This window comes from Fonsecaea pedrosoi, assembly GCF_000835455.1.
Source record: "Fonsecaea pedrosoi CBS 271.37 unplaced genomic scaffold supercont1.2, whole genome shotgun sequence".
Classification (NCBI taxonomy): Eukaryota; Fungi; Ascomycota; class Eurotiomycetes; order Chaetothyriales; family Herpotrichiellaceae; genus Fonsecaea; species Fonsecaea pedrosoi.
This window is the reverse complement of record NW_013550614.1, coordinates 688209-708732: the sequence shown is the minus strand read 5'-3', so window position 1 is coordinate 708732 and position 20524 is coordinate 688209. Positions and strand designations below refer to the sequence as shown.

Genomic DNA, 20524 nt, shown 5'->3' with positions numbered 1-20524 from the left:
TTGCCTGCCAATCTTCCCTCTGCGCTGCCACTGGCTGTCACCTCTCCCCCGGTTCCCACGGATTCCCACTTGTTTGGCAGCACGACAAGCCCAAACCAGCGCCAAAGCCACTACCAAAGACGCAATCATGCACCAAAAGATTGTACCTCTCTCCACCTTTGCCTAATGAACATCTGCGTCAGGTCAGAGATAGAGGAATCACTCCAGCTGGAACACTGAGCCGGCTGACCTACACCTGTCTGTCTATCGTCCTTCTCTTTGAGGTCCGTGCGCCAATCATCTCTTCAATACCTCCGTGCAAAGGACTCGTATCTGAGCATTTTGCAACGACAGAAATCCGCGCAAATTGGTTTTAAAACACTCGCGGGAAACGCTTGAAACAAACGTGCCTGGCCCGCTTTTTGGAGACCAAACCTCTGACCAAGCTTTACAGAGATGTAACCGACGCGACCCTCCTCTTTGACAGAACTACTCCGTACGTCTAAATTAACGGTCCAACGCTGCACCCCTCTCATATCCTCAAGTACCTGGAGCTCCTTGTTGGTCATTCTCCCGGCGCCGATCAGATTCTGGACCCTGAAAATCCGAGAAGCGAAGCGAAGGTTACCGGCCCCCCTGGCAAAGGCACAATGCCAATCGAGAAATTCCTGGTCCCTTCCCCTGCTTCATTACTCGTATTGCAAGAAAGAGGGGGGTGAGCTTCAACATAGGGGTGGGCAAGGGGACATCTTTTCTCTGTCCAGACGCCGCCAGAGTCACCCTCCCACCTCAAGCCGACGCTCGGATCGTTTCAGCTGCAGGAACCCGAGCACACCTAGTCCATTCGTATGATTGGCCTGCCCTAGGCTTAGCCTCAGTCCAATCATGTCCGCCTTTTCAGGTTTGGATATGCATCACCAACACCCTTTCACACCGACCAGATCCTTTGGTCACCACCGAGCGGTCTGTAGTGGGCGTTTCCCTTATTCTTGAGGGAACTCTCTACTCTTGCTGACCTTCCTTCCGGGTTGGGAACATGCACGGCCTCGAGACGTGATATCAGACTGACCGCGATTGGCCCTCCGTCCCTCTTCTACAACCTCGAGGCACAGGGCTCATGACCACACCTATTGGGAAAGATCCTTTGGCTTGACAAATGCTCGGCACACACCAGCATGTTATGCCTGCAGTGATGAGGGATGCCTTTCGGAGGGTTGCATTGAGGGCAACTCGCTTCTCGGTATCCTTGCAAATTCGATCCCGCTCCGGTCAGCCCTGGTAGCATTTCTCAAACATGCGAGATCGGGAAACATGTCACCCAGGCCGTTTTCGTTTGGTAGCCGCTCCTGGCGTCGATTCCCTGCTGGAAGTCCCAGATATTTTGCCTGAGGTGAACTCGATGGTTCTTTTTCCGGCAGCTGACAGGGTTTTCTTGAGGTTTGAGTCTTGCTCCCGTAGGTTTTGCTGATTTCGATGCAATTCCTCCTTGTAGCCCGACGGAGGAAACCCCAACGGATCCCAGACTTCCCGTGGTAGAGCAGTTCTGTATTGGTCGTCGCCGTCCACTCCTGCCCGAGCCATCATAGTAGCTAATAACGCAGGATTGCGGAAGGTAGACTTCTTCGCGAGGTCTTCGTTGAAATGAACTCCTTTAGCCTTAAGCTCCACAAAGCGCTTGAATTTAGCGTCCAGTGCGGGATCAGGAGAACCTGGGGGAGAGGGTGGAATGGCCGTCATGGGATGGGTCGCCTGTGTAAGCACATGTATAGTTTCCCGCTCGGTCATGTGTCGCTGTGACGTTTCCATAGAGCTCTGTTGCTCAACAATATCGTCGTCGCTGTGCATTTGAACCGGCATGGTGGGACCTAGGATTGGCCCATTGCCGATACCTGTGCTGGTGCCCGTGTCTGTCGCTGGCAACCTTTGGCTGCCGCTACTGTTCTCGATGCCCTCAGTTGGAATTGCGGAGTTGGCTGGCACAGCTGGTTTCCCCTTGGCTGACATGCTGGGTGCGGCCTCTGGGGTGCGCAGCCCCTCTTCATCGCTGCTACTCTCATAGCTGACGAGCCCACTCATTTCTTGAACGTTCTTCCCGTCCTTTAGACAGACTGAACGCAAAGTAATGGTTCATGGGACGATAAGCTCAAAGCCCAGTGCTGATCCTGTTCAAAGATCAAAAGTCGCCCACACCATATGTGGCGCTCGTGTCTGCTTGGCGTTACCAGCCACAGGTGTGGCGGTGCAACTAGGCGGAGAGAGCAGTTGCGTACTCGGGACAATCATTTGGATGTAAGGTCATTGATGAATTGAAAGATTCAGCACCTTGATCTCCCTTCCTCTCTTCCTCTACTAATATACTCTCCAACATACAAAACCTATCCGCACCCATGGCGTCTCTAATGAACTCAGAGCGCATACCCTCAGATCAACCGGGCTATTCCTTTGCAAACCACACCGCAACAGCACAAGAGGCCTCAGGAGCCAAACAACATGCCTTCTATCCGTTCGTTCACCATTGTCTTCTGAACTACAGTAATCTTTACTGACCTGGGAATAGATACACCGACAACGGCGGGTCCACACTAGGCATCACAGGTGCAGACTTTGCCATCCTCGCCGGCGACACGCGGTCTACCTCTGGTTACAACATCAACTCTCGCTACGTGCCCAAATTGTTCCGTATTGGAGAGGACGGGTCCGACGAACAGTCATCACGGATCGTGCTTGCGGTTGTAGGCTTCGCGGCCGACGGCAATGCCTTGAAAGAACGCCTCGATGCTATCGTCAAGATGTACAAATACCAACACAACAAACCTATGAGCGTCAAGGCGTGCGCGCAACGTCTTTCCACAATCCTATATCAGAAAAGATTCTTCCCATACTACGTGCACGCGATTCTGGGGGGGTTGGACGAGGATGGTAAGGGGGCGTTATACTCGTACGATCCTGTGGGGAGCTACGAGCGAGAACAGTGTCGGGCCGCGGGCGCAGCGGCGAGCTTGATCATGCCGTTTCTGGACAACCAGGTCAACTACAAGAATCAGTACATACCGGCGTCAGGTGTGGGACTTGACTTGAAGCAGAGACCGATCGAGAGCCTGCCGAAGGATGTGGTTGTAGGATTGGTCAAGGATGCATTTACCAGTGCGACAGAACGACATATTGAGGTGGGCGATGGCTTGCAGATGTTGGTCATCACCAAGGACGGAATAGAGGAGACATTCACACCTCTCAAGAGGGATTAGAACCACACTGAAGACTCAGCTTCTAAGGAGGCTTTGTTGCTGTATGCATAGCTCGGCGCGAAATAGGATCAGGCTGGAGATCCGAAGCCACATCGGTTAGGCTAATCTAGTTTTACCAGGGGCAGTCATCAGTTGGTTTCTATCTCTGTTCCTTTTCCATTGTAACGATATGCCTGAGCTTCCATGAGTAGTGGCGCCAGATCACTCACACCTTTGTCCCCCTCATTGTTTTCGTGCAAACCGATCCATCATCCCAAACGCCGCCCGGTTCCATTTTATCATTGCTTCATATGTATGCACTCGTGAAAAATCTGAGGATTTTTGATGCATCGCGCCATGGGTAATAGTGAAGAAAAAGTCCTGGTGGAGGGGGTGGAGAGAGAGAGACAGAGAAAGTCTCAAAACCTCTCTTTCATCCTCGACGCCACGGTCCGTAGACTCCCATAGACCTTGCCGGGCGGGGCACCCAGGATCAGGCTGACAATGGCCTCGCGGGCAATGCGAATGTTCTGGAAGCCGCCGAGGATGTGGATCTTTGTGTCGGCGAGGACGACGCGGGTCTTTGAGGTGTTTTCGATAGCGAACTTGGTCTTGCCATCCTTGCCTGCGATGCGGCCAATGGCGCGGCCGAGGTGCTCGCCCTGCAGGGTTTTAACGTCCTTGATCTCAAAGGTCTCGATGTACAGGTCGTCGAGGCGCAGCAGGGCGATGGCGTCGTCGACGTCGAACCCCAGCGTGAATGCCCGCACAAAGTCCTCGCCCTTCTGCAGCGCCCCCGTGTCCGTTGTGAAGCGTGACGTCCGCAGCTCGACCGCCTTGGACTTGACGTTCATCCGCACCTGCAGCTTCAGGTGCTCCACCAGCGGCGGGTAGATCTTCGCCCAGCTCTGCTTCAGCGGCGACATGCGGTGCGGCGGCACCGGCACCTTGCGAGATTGTATTCTTAAGACCGGCGTCGTCGTTGTCGTTGCGGTCTCGAATCCCACTTGTGATGTCGAGGCGGGTGCGAAGCGAGGCCGGCCTTCTTCGTCCATCTGCATTGCCGTGTCTGCTTCTTCTTCTTCTTCTTGTGTCTGCGGTACAATGCTCTCCGGTTGCGGTGCTGTTATTATGTCCACATCGATATTTTCTTCGGCGGGAGGATGTATGTGGTGGGGTTCTTGGGATGCAGATTCTGTGATGGTCTCTGGAGGCACGCGCTGAAGCGCCGTCGGAGCAGGCATTGTTGAGCTCTAGATATAAGAACTATTGTTCTCGTCTCGACCTTAATTTCGTACACACTGTAGTCGCCTGCGCTGTTGTCGAGTTCTCGAGATTCCCAGTCGACAACTGATTTTGTGTAGCGCGGTTGAAGTTCGGTAAAAGAAATGTGAAATATCAGCCAAGGCGCTAGGAATGGTGAATATAAAAGCGGCCCAGGCAGTCGATAATTAGATCTATGTAATAGCGAGTTCCAATACACTTTGACAAGGTTCTTTCACAGAAATAATTTTCTCCGCAAGATTGGCACATTTCACATCGCATTGTGGGGACATTGAACTCAGGCTGACTTCTCCACCAGCACATTGTGATCGATTCACCAGAGAAACTACTAGCAAGGTCATTCTTTATTGTGACGATGTAGAGACAACATGGGATGATTTGATTACCGTTTGATTAAAATTCTATACACTGAAAAGTCGTGGATGGCTGCTATGATAACCAATCATTCCAAATCATCAAGCTCATTCACACAAAGCCACACTATGACACCTCGAAATCGAGAAAAACACCGGCTCAAAAGACCCTGAATGACACCCAGCTTTGGCTTGCGGACTCCATACATACTATACCAGCCCCTGCATAGCTCCGCTTTCATGTGTTATCGTTGTCCTGGCCCAAAGTTCCCATAATAGCCCGGCAATTCGGCTACTTGTCGAGTCTCGCCTTCAAGTTCACTTGGTTCAAAGACTTGGGCTTGAGTAAACTCTGGTGATGGTTTCTGCCCTGACGACGGACTGTTGGGTATTTGCGAAGATTTTGGCTCGGATGGTGGAGGGACGGCTTCTCTTGTGGCGCTTGTTTTGCGGTGACGACGGGTCCCTAGAAAGTATGCGAGGCCAGCAATCAGGCCTAAGCCCACAACGCCGCCGACGACGCCGCCAGCAATGGCACCGGTATGAGACTTAGGACCAGGAGGCGATGTTGATGTGTCAGCAGGGTGCACTGGGCTTGTCTCCTCCGGTGTCGTCGGCGTCGATGGTGTGGTGGTAGTGGCGTTAGTCGGGCCGGCAAATGCTGTTTTTGTTGTTACTGAAACTGTCCCTCTATCCCTGCGCCTGGAGATGCATAGGAACACTTACCAAATTGTGCTGCCAATACAGGATCACTCCACGCGGGCTTCACATAACTCTGGTTGTAGTAGTTGTCGATTACCTGCGCTCGCTTGTATGGTGCACCTGCAGCGTCATAGTGGTCCTTCCACTGCAATTCAGTCATGTCCATAATCCCTATGCCACTAGCCCACTCGTCGTAATCGGCGCCGAACTGGTTCAACGTGCTAGGCGGACGACCGCCGATAGAGATCATCTGCCTGTTGCCGATGATGGAGCATGTGTGGCTGCACCGCCGCGTCGTCGTTGAGGCAGGGGTTTGAAACCATCTGAACGCAGGCAGGGAGAGGACATAAACATTCAAGTACCCAGGCTCATTAGGATAGTTGAGGTCGTTTGTTGTATTCGTCATGCCGCCGTATACAAATCTAACACGGTCACGTCAGTCTGAGTCTCTAGGTGCGGAAGGGATATTCTTTACAGCTCGTATGTCTTCCCGTCGGATGAAGCCTTTCCTACTGTACAGAACTGTGTTCTTGGTGGAGGGATATCTCCGGTCGCTCGCTGGACATACCACTCCTCTGTGGATACGTCGTATAAGATAATATCTGCCATGTCGCGTAATGATGTCTCTTGCTGGAACTCGAAGGCTTGTCGGCTTGGATTAGCACCTCCGACAACAACCACGAAACCTTCCTGCCCAAAGTTTGAGGCAAACTCAGCTTTTGCCTGGGTGAAGTATGGCGAGCTGTCTGGAATGTTGGTTGTAGAGTTACTCCAGCGCCCAGTCGACGAGTCACGCGTCACCAAGCCAGGGACGATGAAATTTGGGTCGCGTATTGCCCCATTAGAGATGGCGCCTCCCAAGCTGTACAACTTTGAGTTGCCGACTGTCCAGGCTGATGAAAAGGGTGCATTGGATCCGAACGACAGCCCATTTGTTACAGGTGAGACTTCTTGGGACCAGTAGATGGTGCGTCCGCCGGGTTTATAAGACCAAAGATCGGTTGTCCAGTCCGTGCTATTGTATCCCCAACCCCCATATCTGTACACTTTGCCCGTCGTATCATCATACCAAGTCGCGGGCCATCTGCGGTGTGGCATGTCCGGGTCCGGCTCCGAGTTGTTTGCAATATAGACCGTGACATTGGTCCACGACTGGGAGAGGTCGACCGAAATGGTGGGCCAGACTGCGACAGTCAGTCTCGTCGAGGTCTCGTTTGTCGGGAAGTGGTGGTAACGTAACGATAGAAGGACCTCAGTGTCCCGTTAGTCCACTCCCACGCTTCCCCATCCGAAATGTAAAGCCAATTGCCAACGACAGTCGCTGAAACATTAGTGATAGCCCAACCAAATGCGGGGAGACTGCATATTACAGGATTGCCAGAACCACTGAGTGATGGAGGATCGCAATAGTCCACCTTGGACGCTGGAGACGGCGAGCAAGACCGCCGTGAAAGTTATCCAGAACATCGTGTATGAGGTGAATGGGGAGCACTGATTCAGAACCGTGTTCCTGAGAAAGAGCAAACTGACAGCCGAACCACCTCGTACTGGAACTCTAGAAAGCTTTATCCCCAGTTCCTAGACACTCGGCTGCCGCGGCTGAGAGGCAGTGATTGCAGTCCGCCTCCGCCAACACCGCAACCATCGCAAAGACATGGTGATAGCGCATTGGGTAATGCTTGCGCCACATGATGTTGGTGTACCTTTTTGGCCCCTAAGTACTCCCGTGCTTGTTCACTTGGGCAGAAAGTAATAGTCGTGCAAGAACATGTAGGCATCGGTTGTCATTGGCCTTTGACGTTTGGCTTGATGTTGGTGCTGGAGCCGCGTCCTGGCATTCTGTTCTAGACCTGCTGCTATTTGACACTTGCAGGTGGCTTAGTCCTATCTTGGGGACTGGCAAAGTCTGACGATGCAAACTCAATGCCCATTTTGTCTGGAGGCCAAGTGCCCAGACCGTCTTCTTTTTGAGCCCAGAGTTTGGCAAAGCGTGCCGAATGCCGTAGCATTCTTTTTGGTGTGCAAGCCTTCTTCGTACGGGTGAGTGATATGCAGGTAAAGAAAACTCGTTTCCAAATTTTCAGATCGCTTAGCTGGAGATTGGTTTCCGGCTTTCCACTGGTCCGGCTATTCGATCGCTTACGGAGCCAGGACCTTCACAAAATCGAAGAGCCAGCCTTGCCCTGGGACACGGAGGCATGCTTGTAATACTATGATCGTTATCGGAACAAATAGATCGCAAAGAGAGACGTAGAAGATCTTGTTCACAAACGAGAGCATGAATGTGAGGTTTCGGCGAAGACGCATCGATGAGAAGAGTAGTACGCGCATGTGAATCTACTGGACGGTGGCCTTGAGACGTCACTTTCCTTCTTGTTAGTCCATTCTACCTCAGGCGCACAGGGGACATTTCCAGCGTTCAGTCTGAGTCGTGGAATGCGAAGGCATGTTGACCAGGCGCTGTCAGGCACGTTAGGGTATGTTGAGTGTCTGTGCGTTCGTTCTCGGACGATCGGGACTTCAACAACGAGGATGTTATCTCACGACAGCGCATTGAAGGAGTCTATGCTGCGGTATGGGATGTGAATAGCAGTGAACTGTACAACAATGACAAGAAGAGCGTTTGCTTGCCCTTTGACGTGTTCTACCCTTTTTGTGAGGCGACAAGGCCACAGCCATGCTGAGCTCGTGAGGTGCAAGTTTTCTCCGCACCTGAAGAAATGATTGTGGATCTCCGCATAAACTTGCATCATCTTGCACATGCATTTTGTCTCTCTGCACTACTCGCCATCCTCGACCACACCATCTCCCAACGACGACCTTTTCTGCTCAACCAGGATTGTGTTCATCCATCGGCCGATATGGTCTTTCAATCATGACAGAGGCCTTCGTCCAAGGCATGCGCCATGTCTCGAGGATTGCTGCTTGTGCGCCAGCGCGGTCGACAAAAGCCGTCGAAAGGTTACCTGCGTCGTCCCCCCGAAGCTTCAGATACCACATACCCAGACGAATATCAAGCCTAACGACGCCGAACAACACCGCGCGCCGACTGTGGCAGCCCAACAAGCTTCCTGTCAAGACTCGATCATTTTCGACTGAAATTTTTGTTGGGCAAGGTACACAATCCCCGTTGAGATCAAGTCCACCTTGGCTGCGAGCATATTCCAGAAAAGATGGACACATGCCAGATCCTGGATGGTTGGGTCTTGGGAGAGGCTTGAAGTGCGTCCGTAGTAGCCAAAGCAAAATACCACACTTGGTCCGGCGGCGAGATTTTCATACTACACGCTTTCGAAGACAAAAGTCCGAGAATGGAGGCGAGGGACGCACAAAACAAGAGAGAGCAGAAAATGCGCCTGAATCTGGCTCAGCAAAACCAGCTGACTCACAGCCTGGCTCGGGACAGGCTCATTTCTATCAAAGTCGTTTCTACGATAGACTGCACATGCCGCAGTTCCACCGTCCTACAAAGGAAGAACTACTGGCTGCGGCCACAGGATTCTGGTCTCGCCTCAAGGTCCATTTTAAATGGTTCACAATCAAGAGTACGAGGCCGTTCAACCTAGATGAGATTGTCGGATTCATCTCGTGGATCGCGTTAGGTCATGTCATCTGGATTGTTGTCGGTACGACGACATTTGTCTCGTTGGCCATTCTAGCCATCAACACCGTCTTTGCACAAGAAACTCTTGCTGGCTGGATTGGGAATTACTTGACAAAGTCGTCTGGCCTTCAGGTCGTTTTCGAGTCTGCCATTGTCCCTAAGTGGGGTGATGGGGTCATCACATTCAAGAACGTCTTTGTCTCCAGGAGACCCGGCCGAGTCCGATCCCGAGTAACCAAAGGATCCCCCGAAGCAGCTGCCCAAGCATCCTCGGCAGAAGATCCCGTGCCTCCAGAAGAGCAGAACTATACACAGTTCGACATCACTATCGGGGAAGTCAATGTCACCCTCTCATTTAGCAAATGGTGGAACTCCAAGGGCCTCTTACAAAATGTGGAAGTTAAACACGTGAGAGGGGTTGTCGATCGAACTCATGTTTTTGCGACAGGCGAAGAGATTGATCCAAAGTCGCTGAGACATGAACACAACCCTGGGGATTTCGAGATCGAATCCTTCAAAATTGAAGATCTTCTGCTCACAATCCTCCAGCCTGAAGGATTCCGGCCGTTCCCTGTCAGTATCTACAACGCCGACTTGCCTAGATTGCGGAAGCAGTGGTTGTTCTATGATTTCCTCTGTGCGAACAACATCACGGGCGAGTTCGACAAATCCCTCTTCACTATTCATCCTCGACAGACGCACTCCTATACTGGTACAGTACTTTACGACCCCGAAGATCCGTCCAACGAACCTTGGAAGAAACAATCGCGCATTCGCATTGATGGCATAAACATCGACCACATCAACCGCGGCGTGGTCGGTCCCTTATCTTGGATTCATGAAGGAAACGTTGATATTGTGGCGGACATTATGATTCCCAACGACAGCGAGGAATCTGTTATAAAGGTCGTGACTGATTTCTATGAACGAATGGAAGCTACACTGACCTCGAGGAAACATCTTGAGCAACAGCGATACGGCGAGAGTTCCCAACAAGACGAGCCCGTTGCCTCTGGTGGAGTTGTGTTGTCGAATCCCAACTCTCAACCGGTGAGAGAAGAGGATAAGCGATTCATAGTCATGGATCTCCGCATTCACTTGAACGACGTTCGCGCCGTCGTCCCCATCTTCACCCGCGACCTATCATATATCAACAACGCACTGATCCGTCCCATTGTTGCCTACATCAATTCCCGGCGAACATTCATTCCAATCAATTGTCGGGTTGTCAAACGACTCTCAGACTTTGATGGCAGTTGGACCGTCTTTGATTCCGGATTGATGGATGATTTGTCAGCCGAAGTGTACGACGCGTTCGCAAGAGATGTGACAGATGAGCAGGCACGGTTGAGACGGTTTAAGAAAGTGGGATTATGGAGTTTGCAGCTTGCAGTGCAGGCCATTTTCCTGGTAAGTCCAGTCTGCCTGCTTGTCGCCACTTGAGCTAGCTCAGCTTGTTGTCCGTCCTCCGGCGACCCGTCGACTAATTCAGTACTAGGGAATGGCTGGTAATATTGCTTGATTCTATACGACAGTCACGAATGCTTTCCGCTCCATATTACATGTCTCGAGGTTACGTGCGTTTGTAACAAAAGTGAATAATTGCGTTAAGAGGTTGCTTTGATGAAAGGTTCCAAGGGGTCAGATTGCCTCTGGGATGGTGTATGGCGTCAAGATGTGTACATATTTACATCCTCCTGTGGCAGATGAATCAGAACAATTGGCAAGAGTTTGTCGTTCAGAAGGCTCTGGGAACTACCGAACCGTGCATGCGATCACAAAACAAACAGTTAGACGGGAAGCATATCGTGCCCATGGGTTTGGAACATTTTTGTCTTGTGATCCGGCACTGGTGCTTTCTCTCGATGCTCCGAGAACATTGGGAAATAGATAGGCCAAAGCCGTTGGAATCTCGTCCCCGCACACCCCTTTGTGAAACACCCTGCTTGAAGGAGGCCCACGTCCCCGCCAGAGATGGATGTTCCCATCTACATATATCAACATATCAAGACCTACTGTAGGTATGAAAAGGGGCCCCACATGGTGTCATTGGCAACAAGTCCCCCCCTCATGTGGGCTGCAATATAAAATCCCAAAGGTCCGAAGTCGGTGCCCCACGCGATATTGTATTGATACGACGTCTTTCTGTCTCACGAAAAGGGACCCGAGAACAAGGATTGACGCTGTATCCGACGAGCTCGAATCGTGAGTATTCACAGGGAGGTTTTTTTTCCACCACAATCCACGAGTGCTTTTGTCATGGCGCCGCCCTTTCGAGCCGATCAGGTCGGGTCGCTGCTCCGGCCGAAGAGTCTGGTCGATGCGAGGACCAACACGAATCTCCAGGGGGCGCGGCTCAGAAACGGCCCTGGCGATCAGGAGGAAGTTGCTGCCGCCGGCGATGCCACTGCGGGTTCTTCGTCCGGCGATGTCGATCTGATGGAGGTCCTGCGGACCGAGCAGGCAAAGGCGATCAAGGACGTCGTGGGCGAGCAGCTCGCGCGACACGTCCTGCCCATCACGACGGGCGAGTACGAGCGGGGGATCTTCTACGGCAACTTCTTCGAGTCGCTCTCGGGCTTCACGGTGCGGTACACGCCCATGTCCGAGTTCAAGGTCGGGTTCCCCACGAACCGGCCCCTGATCAAATGGGGTCTCCCCGGGCGCGATGCGGGGTTCCCGACCTCGAACAAGGTCACCCTCGAAAAGTCGGCGTACCTGGATGACTGGCTGTACTTCCGCAGCCTCCTGCCAGAGGACCGATGGAGGGACGCCAAGATGACGGTCCCGCCGCCCGGCTGGTGGCACATCCAGCTCAAGCAGCCCTTTGACCGCGACCTGTACGAGAGCGACGAGGCGCTGCTGCGGGATCTGAGCGCCGCGCTCAGGAAGGAGATCTTGACCCTGTACGAGCACGGCCTAAGGGTCGTGCAGGTCGACGACCCCAACCTGTCGTTCTTCTGCGACGAGGAGTGGATCCGGACGTGCCAGGACGAAGGCGTCGACCTCGGCCGGCTGCTCGAGCTGTACGTGCGGTCCCACAACGACGCCATCACCGACCTACCCTCGGACCTCCACGTGGGCGTCCACATCTGTCGCGGGAACTTCCCCAACGGCGTGGGCCTCGCCAGCGGGAGTTACGAGCGGATCGCGAGGAAGCTGTTCAACGAGACCGCGTACAAGCTGTTCTATCTCGAATTCGACAGTCCCCGGGCCGGCGACTTCACGCCCCTCAAGTACCTGCCGGCGGACAAGGCGGTGGTCCTGGGCGTGGTGACGACCAAGTCCGCCGAGATGGAGGACCTGGACGAGTTGAAGAACCGAGTCTACCAGGCGGCCGACGTGGTGGCCGAGGGACAGGGGAACGGGAGGACCAGGGAAGACGCCCTACGCGACAACCTCGCCGTGTCGCCCCAGTGTGGCTTTGCGAGTGACCACTCGGAAGGCGGAGTCGGTATGACCATGGACCTCATGTGGGCAAAGCTGGACCTGGTCAACAAGCTGTCCCAGGAGATCTGGCCGGGATGGGATCAAGACCGGAGATAGGTGTTTGCAGATGAACGTTTCTGCGACCAATAGATCCCTGCTGAGGCGTCTGTCAAACACATAAACAAAATACATGTTTGGCTGTCATTTTCTTTGGTCGGCGTGGTCGAAGGGAATCGGCACCTCCCTTATTTTATCTTACAAAAGAAACCAGATACAGCTGTCCTTCTCCCTCTTCGCAAGAAAGTCTGTCAATCGATGACAGCATCAAGAGGCACCGTCAATCCCTCAACTACGTAGCACAGATGAGCTGAACCGGGCGCTTATATTTTTCCTTTTCGTGACGAGGCTCTCTGAAGGCCTCGTCCGAGCTGGCTGGCTCTATCACCAATGCTTACAGGATTCCCTAAACGACCGAAGGGGTGCCAAAATCTTTGAAGAATAGTTGCGCTGTTACAGCTAAGTCCTTTGAAAAATGATTGAATTTGTTGAAATTTGAAGGGATACCTTTATCTATTACCTCGTCCTGGTGACATTTTGTCGACATTTGCCCAAACAGGAGAAACGCTGTAAACACTGCACACATATCAAACATTACAAGCACTGCAAATGCTGCAAACATCTCCAGAATGGACATTACTAGATGCAGGGCTACAAGCCTGTCCAAAAACCACCCACTTCAAAAGTCAAGGAGTGGAGAGGAGGCTCGACTCGCAACCGGACAGTGTAGATCCTAGACTATGGAAGGTTGAGGGAGAATGGAACGAGCTTCCTGTCGAGGGGTTGCAGAACGCAACGAAAAGTAAACAGAGAGCACCTCCTAGGAGGGATTGTCACGTCTACACATTCATCTGACCCAGATGTCGTATGTTAGTATTACAAAGTGGTCAGTTCAATTCCACTCGGTGAAGAGTATTGCCCTTCGGTCCGAACTACCACAGGAGAAGGCCACTGACGGGTAGAACGATCCAGGGCCCTTCAATTACACCCGAAGCCTTTAACCGAACATATATCTGCATCTTACCATTGATGACAGCTGGGTGGAATTCACAATCATATTTGTTGAGATCATCGGAAAGAGACATGTCAGGCGGGGCTTGTCCAAGTGCCGCTTCACAACCGTCATCATATCTCAGAAGCATGCCAATACATGGATGAAGCTCGACCGATGTGTCTTGGCATACCATCAGAGAAGCAACGTGCTCGAGGGGTGCCATGCTTGAATACCAATCTCAATTAGGAGCTCCGCCCTGGGGACAGTTGACAAAGCTCGGTTGAGAAAGGTTTTCGTGGGTAGTGTTCATCTCTTCAGTGTTCAAGACACCAGGGTCGGTAAAAGTTGATTCCGAACTGGTGATGATTGAATGATAAACGGCTTGAACCGGAGAACCATCGGTTCATACCACGCCATCGCATAGAAAATATGATTCGTCCCCTGGCCCAATGTGTGGTCCGAAGACGACAGTTCTTTCAAAGTTTGTGCCCATCTTAGCGTTGGGAGTCAGCCTGTGCAAGCAGCTGCTCCTTGAATGTCCTTTACTTACCTCTACTACTATACCTGTTCTAAGTCTCACTCTTTTTCTGATGGACACTCTGTCGATCGCTTCACTCTGGGAGAGAGAACAATGAACAAAGACGAGAGTGGTTGGACCAAAGAGCGCTTCAAGTCGTGCCACAAATTCTTGGAATGCTGCCTTGTCGCTGCCCGTGAATATGCCGACCGTAGAATACCACGGGAACAGCCGATAGTAGTCTTTGTTTCTCCAAGTGGTATGAATTGAAAGGTGTGCGATTCACTACGTGTCAGTTTCGTAGAGATTTTGATGAAATTTTTCCATGCAGGATGAATGGGTGTATCCTACCACTCGACAGTTTCTCGCTTCTCCCTCGACCCGAGTCCTAGCATTCGCAGGAACAGTCCCTATTCTTTCCCAGCCAAGCAATATGTAGAAACGGGGCAAACATCCGTTTGTGTGGCCAATCAGTTGTGTATCCAGGGGTATTTCACGGATATTCACTTGACCGTAGAAGTAAGAGCTCCCCTTTTCTGCCTCTAGAAGTAGGTTTAGGTCGATTGACATGCCGCGGACACCAAAGCAATCTCTCCAGAACTAGAAAGACTCGCTGTCCGAATGGTCGTTTTTCCCGTCCAGCCGTCCTGTATTCGTGATCCAAGAGACGTACACTTTATTCTGAAATATCATCTTTTCCATGTAGAGAGGTTTCTTGGGACAAAAGTAGAAGATAGTGTCGCTTGGCGCACATCCAAGACGCATGTAGTCTACTAGCGGGCGTGTTTGTGCAAGAGCTATTATCTCGGGCCATGGGTGGAGGTACGCTGCGATATGTGTTTGCAAATCGGAAGGAAGTCACTTGATATTCAATACTAGTTCATTTGATGGTAGCTCGGTTAACAGTGATTGCAGTAAGAGGTCGGTAACGCTCTGTGGGAAGGAAGGCTGGGTTTCAAGCAGTGTACAGAGGATTAGGCGGCAGAGATCGTTGGTGGTGATGTCCGCATACTGTCGTCGAACTATGCGGTAACATTGGATATGGCAATCTATCCTCACTCGTAGGCTCCTGCGACATCCAGGGCAGGGCCATGTCACCTTGAGCTCATTGACTCAACAAGAGTAAAACAACCACTTTGGAGACTACTTGCGCGAATATTCTCCGGTTCCACCCGCATAGCAGAGCTCACATCTTCTATGGTGCTTTTCGAACGACAATACGGGACAGAACCATCAGCGGTCAGTCATGAGTTGACCTGCAGCGTTGCGAGGGGAGGTGAGTTGCTAGTAGATGGATAGAAAGCGCTTTGGGTCACGGAGGCTTGGCAGGGGCGAGGAGAAGCCGGAGAAGCTAGACCATTTTGGGCCTCTCGGCTCGTCCCGATGCCTAGTCACTCCTGCCACGTGGACCACGTCATTTTGCGGCAAGTTTTGGTCACACCTGTGTTGATCCCCGCACTCCCTATATCGCGTAACTTCACCTCACAGACAGGGCCATTGAGAGGACCTTGTCTCGAGTGATCTCCAACTTAAAGTAGTCTACCGCAGAGATATTATAGAAATGTCAGTACGGTCTCCGAATCGATTCCATTGCCCTAGGCGCGTTAGGATTTGACTAGATGTATATAGACCGAGAGGTTAAAGGGGAAATCTACACTCCAAGTCAACGCTGTTCACTTCTTGAGACATAGACATAACTTGTCCACACCACGTGCCACGCGCCAAGATTTTGTATGCATTAAGAGCCGCTGCTTTTTTGAATGGTCTGCACTTTGTCACCTCATCCAGGCCTATAAATATGTCTGTCTCTCGCTTTGTCTTCCAGTTCTATCTTCCTATTTCTTTAACGCTTCCTGAAAATCTCAGGCAGCCCCTTTCCTTTGGTTGACTCAAAAAAAAAAACAAAAAAACAAAAGAGACACCCTTTGCACAAGAAGCAAAATGGCGAAGCGTCCGACTCTACCCTACTTCGCGCCACCAGATCAGCTCCCAAGCCCGCTGCCTACTGTTGCCGAGATCCTAGCTTCCACAACCCAGCTGAAGAGATTCAATGGCGACCCACACCCTAACGTTGTCCGTGTTGGAGAGCACTTTGTTGTCAAATTCGGGGTAGACATTGACCTCCGGGACGGTGAAAATACACTCTTCGTCCAGCAAGCTACGAGCCTATCCGTTCCGACCATCTATGCCATTTTTCACGACGAAGCGACTGGTTACAACTTCATTGTCCAGGAATACATCTCAGGTCAGGGGTTGGACGAGTATTGGCCAAAGGCTAATCAAAGTGGCAAGGAGGCGGTGGTCGCCAAACTCCGTCATTACTTTGACGAACTCCGCAGTCTCCCATCACCCGGCTATTTCGGTGGCCTATGGAGACAACCCATCCTCGAGGGCTATGTGACAGGTGGACAGAGAGCGCTTGAGAAGGGTGACGTTCCGCCATGCGATACGGAGGAGGAATGGGTCGACAGCATGATTCGAAACGCCGACGCGAATTACTCCGTGAAAAATCGTGCATTTTTCGAAAGCAACAAGAATTTGCTGCACTCGATTTTCCAAGGCCATGACTGTGTCTTCACACATGCCGTTCTTCATCCGTCCAACATCATTGTCCGCGACGATAATACGGTAGTGGTAATCGACTGGTCGTTGTCAGGGTGGTATCCGAGCTACGTCGAGTACTGCAACACGATGATGTCTCATGATCATCACCCCACCGATTTGACTCTGTGGATACCACGAGTTTTCAAGGAATATGTTGCTGAATATGGGTGGATGCTTCATATGTATGCATGGATTCACTGGGGCGGCTGGGGGTAGTTGGCTTGAGGCCATTTCGGGCACTGATGGTATTGCTGCATGCCACGACTGGCCCCTCGCAGTGTAGGACAAAAAGAGACAAAGAGGAAAAGCAAAAAGGAACAGCCCGCTAGCTCGAGATTCTATCAATTTGTAAGATGGGCCTGGAGATCGACCCTCCTGGTAAGCTCTTTCCAATTGCTCCCATTCCCAGACGTGTCCCTCTAGGTTGTCTCCGTTCCTCGTGACCAACCAAGGATGGGATCTCGCAAAGCCAGCTGCCAACAGTTCTGGCGATGATAACCAGTTACCACAGCCTTGCTCGTGCCAGCAAAGGCAAGAGTGGATCTGGGGTCCAAGCGAACGAGGTATCCCACTTAGCAGGAGACCCACATGATATGCTAATCTATATGTGGACTAGAGTACTATAGGGTACGGTGACCCCGCTTTTCTCGCCCAGCCTGATGCAAGTTTGGCAGGGAAAGACGTGATGGTTATACGAACCTCTAGTGCCTCAGTCTACTTCTCTCTCCATTCATGTACGAGGTGCAAAGACAACATCTCAGTTCGTCGGCCGGCTGGGCTTTCCAGCTTTATCCGATTGCGCAATTTTAGTGCCGAACACAATATCACGCCCAACTCGGTGCCAGTGAGGATAGGATGGCGCGATCAGACTTGCGAGTGTGTCAGGTGAGGGTATTCATCGACTATATCTTTCTCTGCATGCCACCTTGTCCTTGCGACGATGATTTTCAAGAAAATAGCTGAGTAGAACAATCCTCAACAACCGTTGCCGTCTCCACAACTGCCTCTCGTGACTAGCCAGAGCTATCAGACCAGCCGGCAGGTTCGCAGTGCTTCGCCTTCGTGTTCCATCGTTTATATCTTGTAAATATCTACCGGGCCAATCATATTCTCTTAACTCTTCCCCACCAAGAACCACTATGTCAACCACCCCAAAGGAAGTGGACGCGGTTGTTGTCGGCGGAGGATTTGGTGGTATACGTCTCGTCAGCCTTCTCCAGGACAAGCTCCATCTCGAGAATGTCGTCGCGATCGAGAAGGGCAGCGCGCTAGGAGGAACCTGGTACTGGAACCAGTATCCCGGGGCCCAAACTGATACTGAGAGTTGGGTCTATCGCTTCTCCGACGACCGTGACCCGCCCAAGTGGAACACGCGATATCTGAAGGCCGAAGACCTCCAGGAGCAGATCGTCGACACGGCCAAGAAGTCCGGTGTCTTGAAGAACTATGTCTTTGAGAACGAAGTTGTCTCGGCCTATTACGACGCGAAGAGCAATCGTTGGCTTATTGCCACAGACAAGGGCCTCCAATTTTCTGCCACCTATTTTCTCACCGCCCTTGGGATTCTAACCAACCCCTACATTCCGGATTTCCCAGGACGGGACTCCTTCAAAGGTCTATCTTTTCATTCTGCTCGGTGGCCCAAGGGTCTCGACGTCGCGGGAAAGCGTGTTGCAGTCATCGGAACTGGGCCATCCGGAAGCCAGATCACCGGGTCGATCCATCACCTCGTCAAGCAGATCACGGTTTTTCAACAGCGGGCACAATACATTGTCCCCGTCAATGATCGACCAGTGACCGAGGAAGAAAAGAAGGAGATTTACGAAAACTACGATAAGATCTGGGACACGGTGTTCAACTCGCTCTTCGCCATGGGTTTCACAGAGAGCAAGAAGTCGGCGCTCGAGGTGTCGGAAGCAGAGAGGAGAGAAGTCTATGAACGCATCTGGAACAAAGGCGGCGGCTTTCGGTTCTTCTTCGAGACCTTCAACGACCTCGGGACAAATGTGGAGGCGAACGAGACGGCAGCGGCATTTGTTCGTGAGAAGATTGCCCAAATTGTCAAGGATCCTGAGACGGCAAAACTGCTCCAACCCAAGGGACACTATGGAGGACGCCCTCTTTGCACACAGGGGTATTATGAGGCCTTCAACGAGCCCAATGTCTCTCTCGTGGACGTAGCCAACAACCCCATCGCCAAGATCACTCCAACGGGATTGGAACTTCAAGACGGCAAGGCTTTTGACTTTGACATCATTGTGTATGCCACGGGGTTCGACGGGGTCGATGGCGCCTATCATAACATTGACATCACTGGACGTGGGGGACTCAAGCTGGCAGACGCGTGGAAGGGAGGGGCCAACGCCTTGTACGGCGTCAGCGTGGCCGAATTTCCCAATTTTTTCACCGTTACGGGGCCTGGCGGTCCGTTTGCAAACATGCTCCCCTCGATCGAGTTGCAAGGGGATTTTATCATCAAGCTCATCCAGGAGGCAAGAAACAGGGGCGACAAGACCGTCGAGGCCGACGCCAAAGCTCAGGCGGAGTGGGCTCAAGTCGTCCAGCAGATCTCCAAGGCGACCGTCTTTGACAAGGTCAAGTCATGGATCCAGAACGACAATGTGCAGGGCAAGAAGAAATACAGTGCCTTCTTCTTGGCTGGCCTGCAGAACTATATTGCCAAACTGGCCGAGGAGACCGAGACCAGGTATCCATCGTTTGTGTTTGCCAAGTGAAATCCAGTCAAGCCAAGTAGGAAAGTGGGAAGAGAAATGGGATCGACTGCGGTCGAAATAGACGGGATATACCTAAACACCTCACCTCAGCATCTGCTTAGGGTGAGTCTTGTCCGCCCTGGCAGTGACATTACTGGCATATGAACCGTGTCCAACCACAATTCTTGCTCTATAGCTGTTTTGAAGACAGTACAGCTTCTAGATGCCGTTGAGGCTGAGAAATTGTATACTTTGCCGGGTAAGGCTGTACTAAATAAACCCGAAAGGTGGAGGATGGCCAGATCCAAATGTCGGGCAGCCTACTGACTGTGGCCCCATGCATGCACCCCGCGCTGCCTTGCCATTGAAGCAGCATTCGCTTGTTGGGGTCTCCCGCGGGGTTTCCTGGACATGGAGAGGCTCGCTTCTGATAGGACGATTTCGGCCCGACGTCGGCGTTCGAGGGGCCTTTTGCGCATTGTACTCCCTAGGGAAGGGTCGCAGAAGTCGCCTTTTCCTGCCTCCTTGGATTGTTAACGGGATATTCCTTCGCGGTATTTATCTTGTACGGGCCTGAAGTCGGCTCAACTTCCTTCATCCAAGGGTATCGTCTCCGGAGTACCTACGTCTCTATATAGTGCTGATCGTTGCACGTTGGATTCGTCTGCTTCCTATCAGAAGACTCGCTCGACCCGACCACTGCCCGAAGTTGCCCCGGACTTTGCATGGTCGTGCATGGCCTAGGCCGCGATATCCTCTCTCTCACACATTCAGATTTCTTCTCGTTTCCTGAAAACTGTTCGGTCGCAGGTAGGTAGGTGCACATATAGACAAGCGCCCTCTGACCACATGATGTCGGCGCTACTTGAGCAAATTCTTGCCCAGGTAGTCTCGGACGAAAAACCGATTGTCCATCATACTATTCTAATTAGCCGCTCGCCGCTTTTACTTCTCGAGAGCGTGATCATTAAAACCACAAGATCGTCATAGTCTGTCAGGGGCTGGACGAGAACCCAGATACTGCTGAGTAGGTGGTAGAGGTGCAGCCAGGGAGTTATATACC

At 52.0% G+C, this 20524-nt stretch overlaps 8 protein-coding genes across 8 annotated transcripts; 5 read left to right on the top strand and 3 right to left on the bottom strand.

Annotated features, from left to right (window-relative positions):
• Positions 1 to 1293: 1293 nt before the first annotated feature.
• On the bottom strand, positions 1294 to 2055 carry Z517_02222 (uncharacterized protein; the record flags this gene model as incomplete). Its single annotated transcript, XM_013431333.1, has 1 exon — positions 1294 to 2055. The coding sequence occupies one exon, from the start codon at positions 2053 to 2055 to the stop codon at positions 1294 to 1296; it is 762 nt and encodes a 253-aa protein (XP_013286787.1).
• Positions 2056 to 2366: 311 nt separating this feature from the next.
• On the top strand, positions 2367 to 3224 carry Z517_02221 (uncharacterized protein; the record flags this gene model as incomplete). Its single annotated transcript, XM_013431332.1, has 2 exons — positions 2367 to 2482; positions 2537 to 3224. 2 exons carry the CDS (start codon positions 2367 to 2369, stop codon positions 3222 to 3224), a joined length of 804 nt encoding a protein of 267 aa, XP_013286786.1.
• A 398-nt stretch (positions 3225 to 3622) lies between these two features.
• On the bottom strand, positions 3623 to 4447 carry Z517_02220 (pre-rRNA-processing protein PNO1; the record flags this gene model as incomplete). Its single annotated transcript, XM_013431331.1, has 1 exon — positions 3623 to 4447. The coding sequence occupies one exon, from the start codon at positions 4445 to 4447 to the stop codon at positions 3623 to 3625; it is 825 nt and encodes a 274-aa protein (XP_013286785.1).
• A 638-nt stretch (positions 4448 to 5085) lies between these two features.
• Positions 5086 to 6640, bottom strand: Z517_02219 (uncharacterized protein; the record flags this gene model as incomplete). The annotated part of the gene is made up of 3 exons (XM_013431330.1): positions 5086 to 5501; positions 5567 to 5964; positions 6018 to 6640. 3 exons carry the CDS (start codon positions 6638 to 6640, stop codon positions 5086 to 5088), a joined length of 1437 nt encoding a protein of 478 aa, XP_013286784.1.
• Positions 6641 to 8417: 1777 nt separating this feature from the next.
• Positions 8418 to 10589, top strand: Z517_02218 (uncharacterized protein; the record flags this gene model as incomplete). Its single annotated transcript, XM_013431329.1, has 1 exon — positions 8418 to 10589. One exon carries the CDS (start codon positions 8418 to 8420, stop codon positions 10587 to 10589), a length of 2172 nt encoding a protein of 723 aa, XP_013286783.1.
• Positions 10590 to 11405: 816 nt separating this feature from the next.
• Positions 11406 to 12692, top strand: Z517_02217 (uncharacterized protein; the record flags this gene model as incomplete). Its single annotated transcript, XM_013431328.1, has 1 exon — positions 11406 to 12692. The coding sequence occupies one exon, from the start codon at positions 11406 to 11408 to the stop codon at positions 12690 to 12692; it is 1287 nt and encodes a 428-aa protein (XP_013286782.1).
• A 3392-nt stretch (positions 12693 to 16084) lies between these two features.
• Positions 16085 to 16963, top strand: Z517_02216 (uncharacterized protein; the record flags this gene model as incomplete). Its single annotated transcript, XM_013431327.1, has 1 exon — positions 16085 to 16963. The coding sequence occupies one exon, from the start codon at positions 16085 to 16087 to the stop codon at positions 16961 to 16963; it is 879 nt and encodes a 292-aa protein (XP_013286781.1).
• Positions 16964 to 17886: 923 nt separating this feature from the next.
• Z517_02215 (uncharacterized protein) lies at positions 17887 to 19482 on the top strand (the record flags this gene model as incomplete). The annotated part of the gene is made up of 1 exon (XM_013431326.1): positions 17887 to 19482. One exon carries the CDS (start codon positions 17887 to 17889, stop codon positions 19480 to 19482), a length of 1596 nt encoding a protein of 531 aa, XP_013286780.1.
• Between the last annotated feature and the right edge of the window lie 1042 nt (positions 19483 to 20524).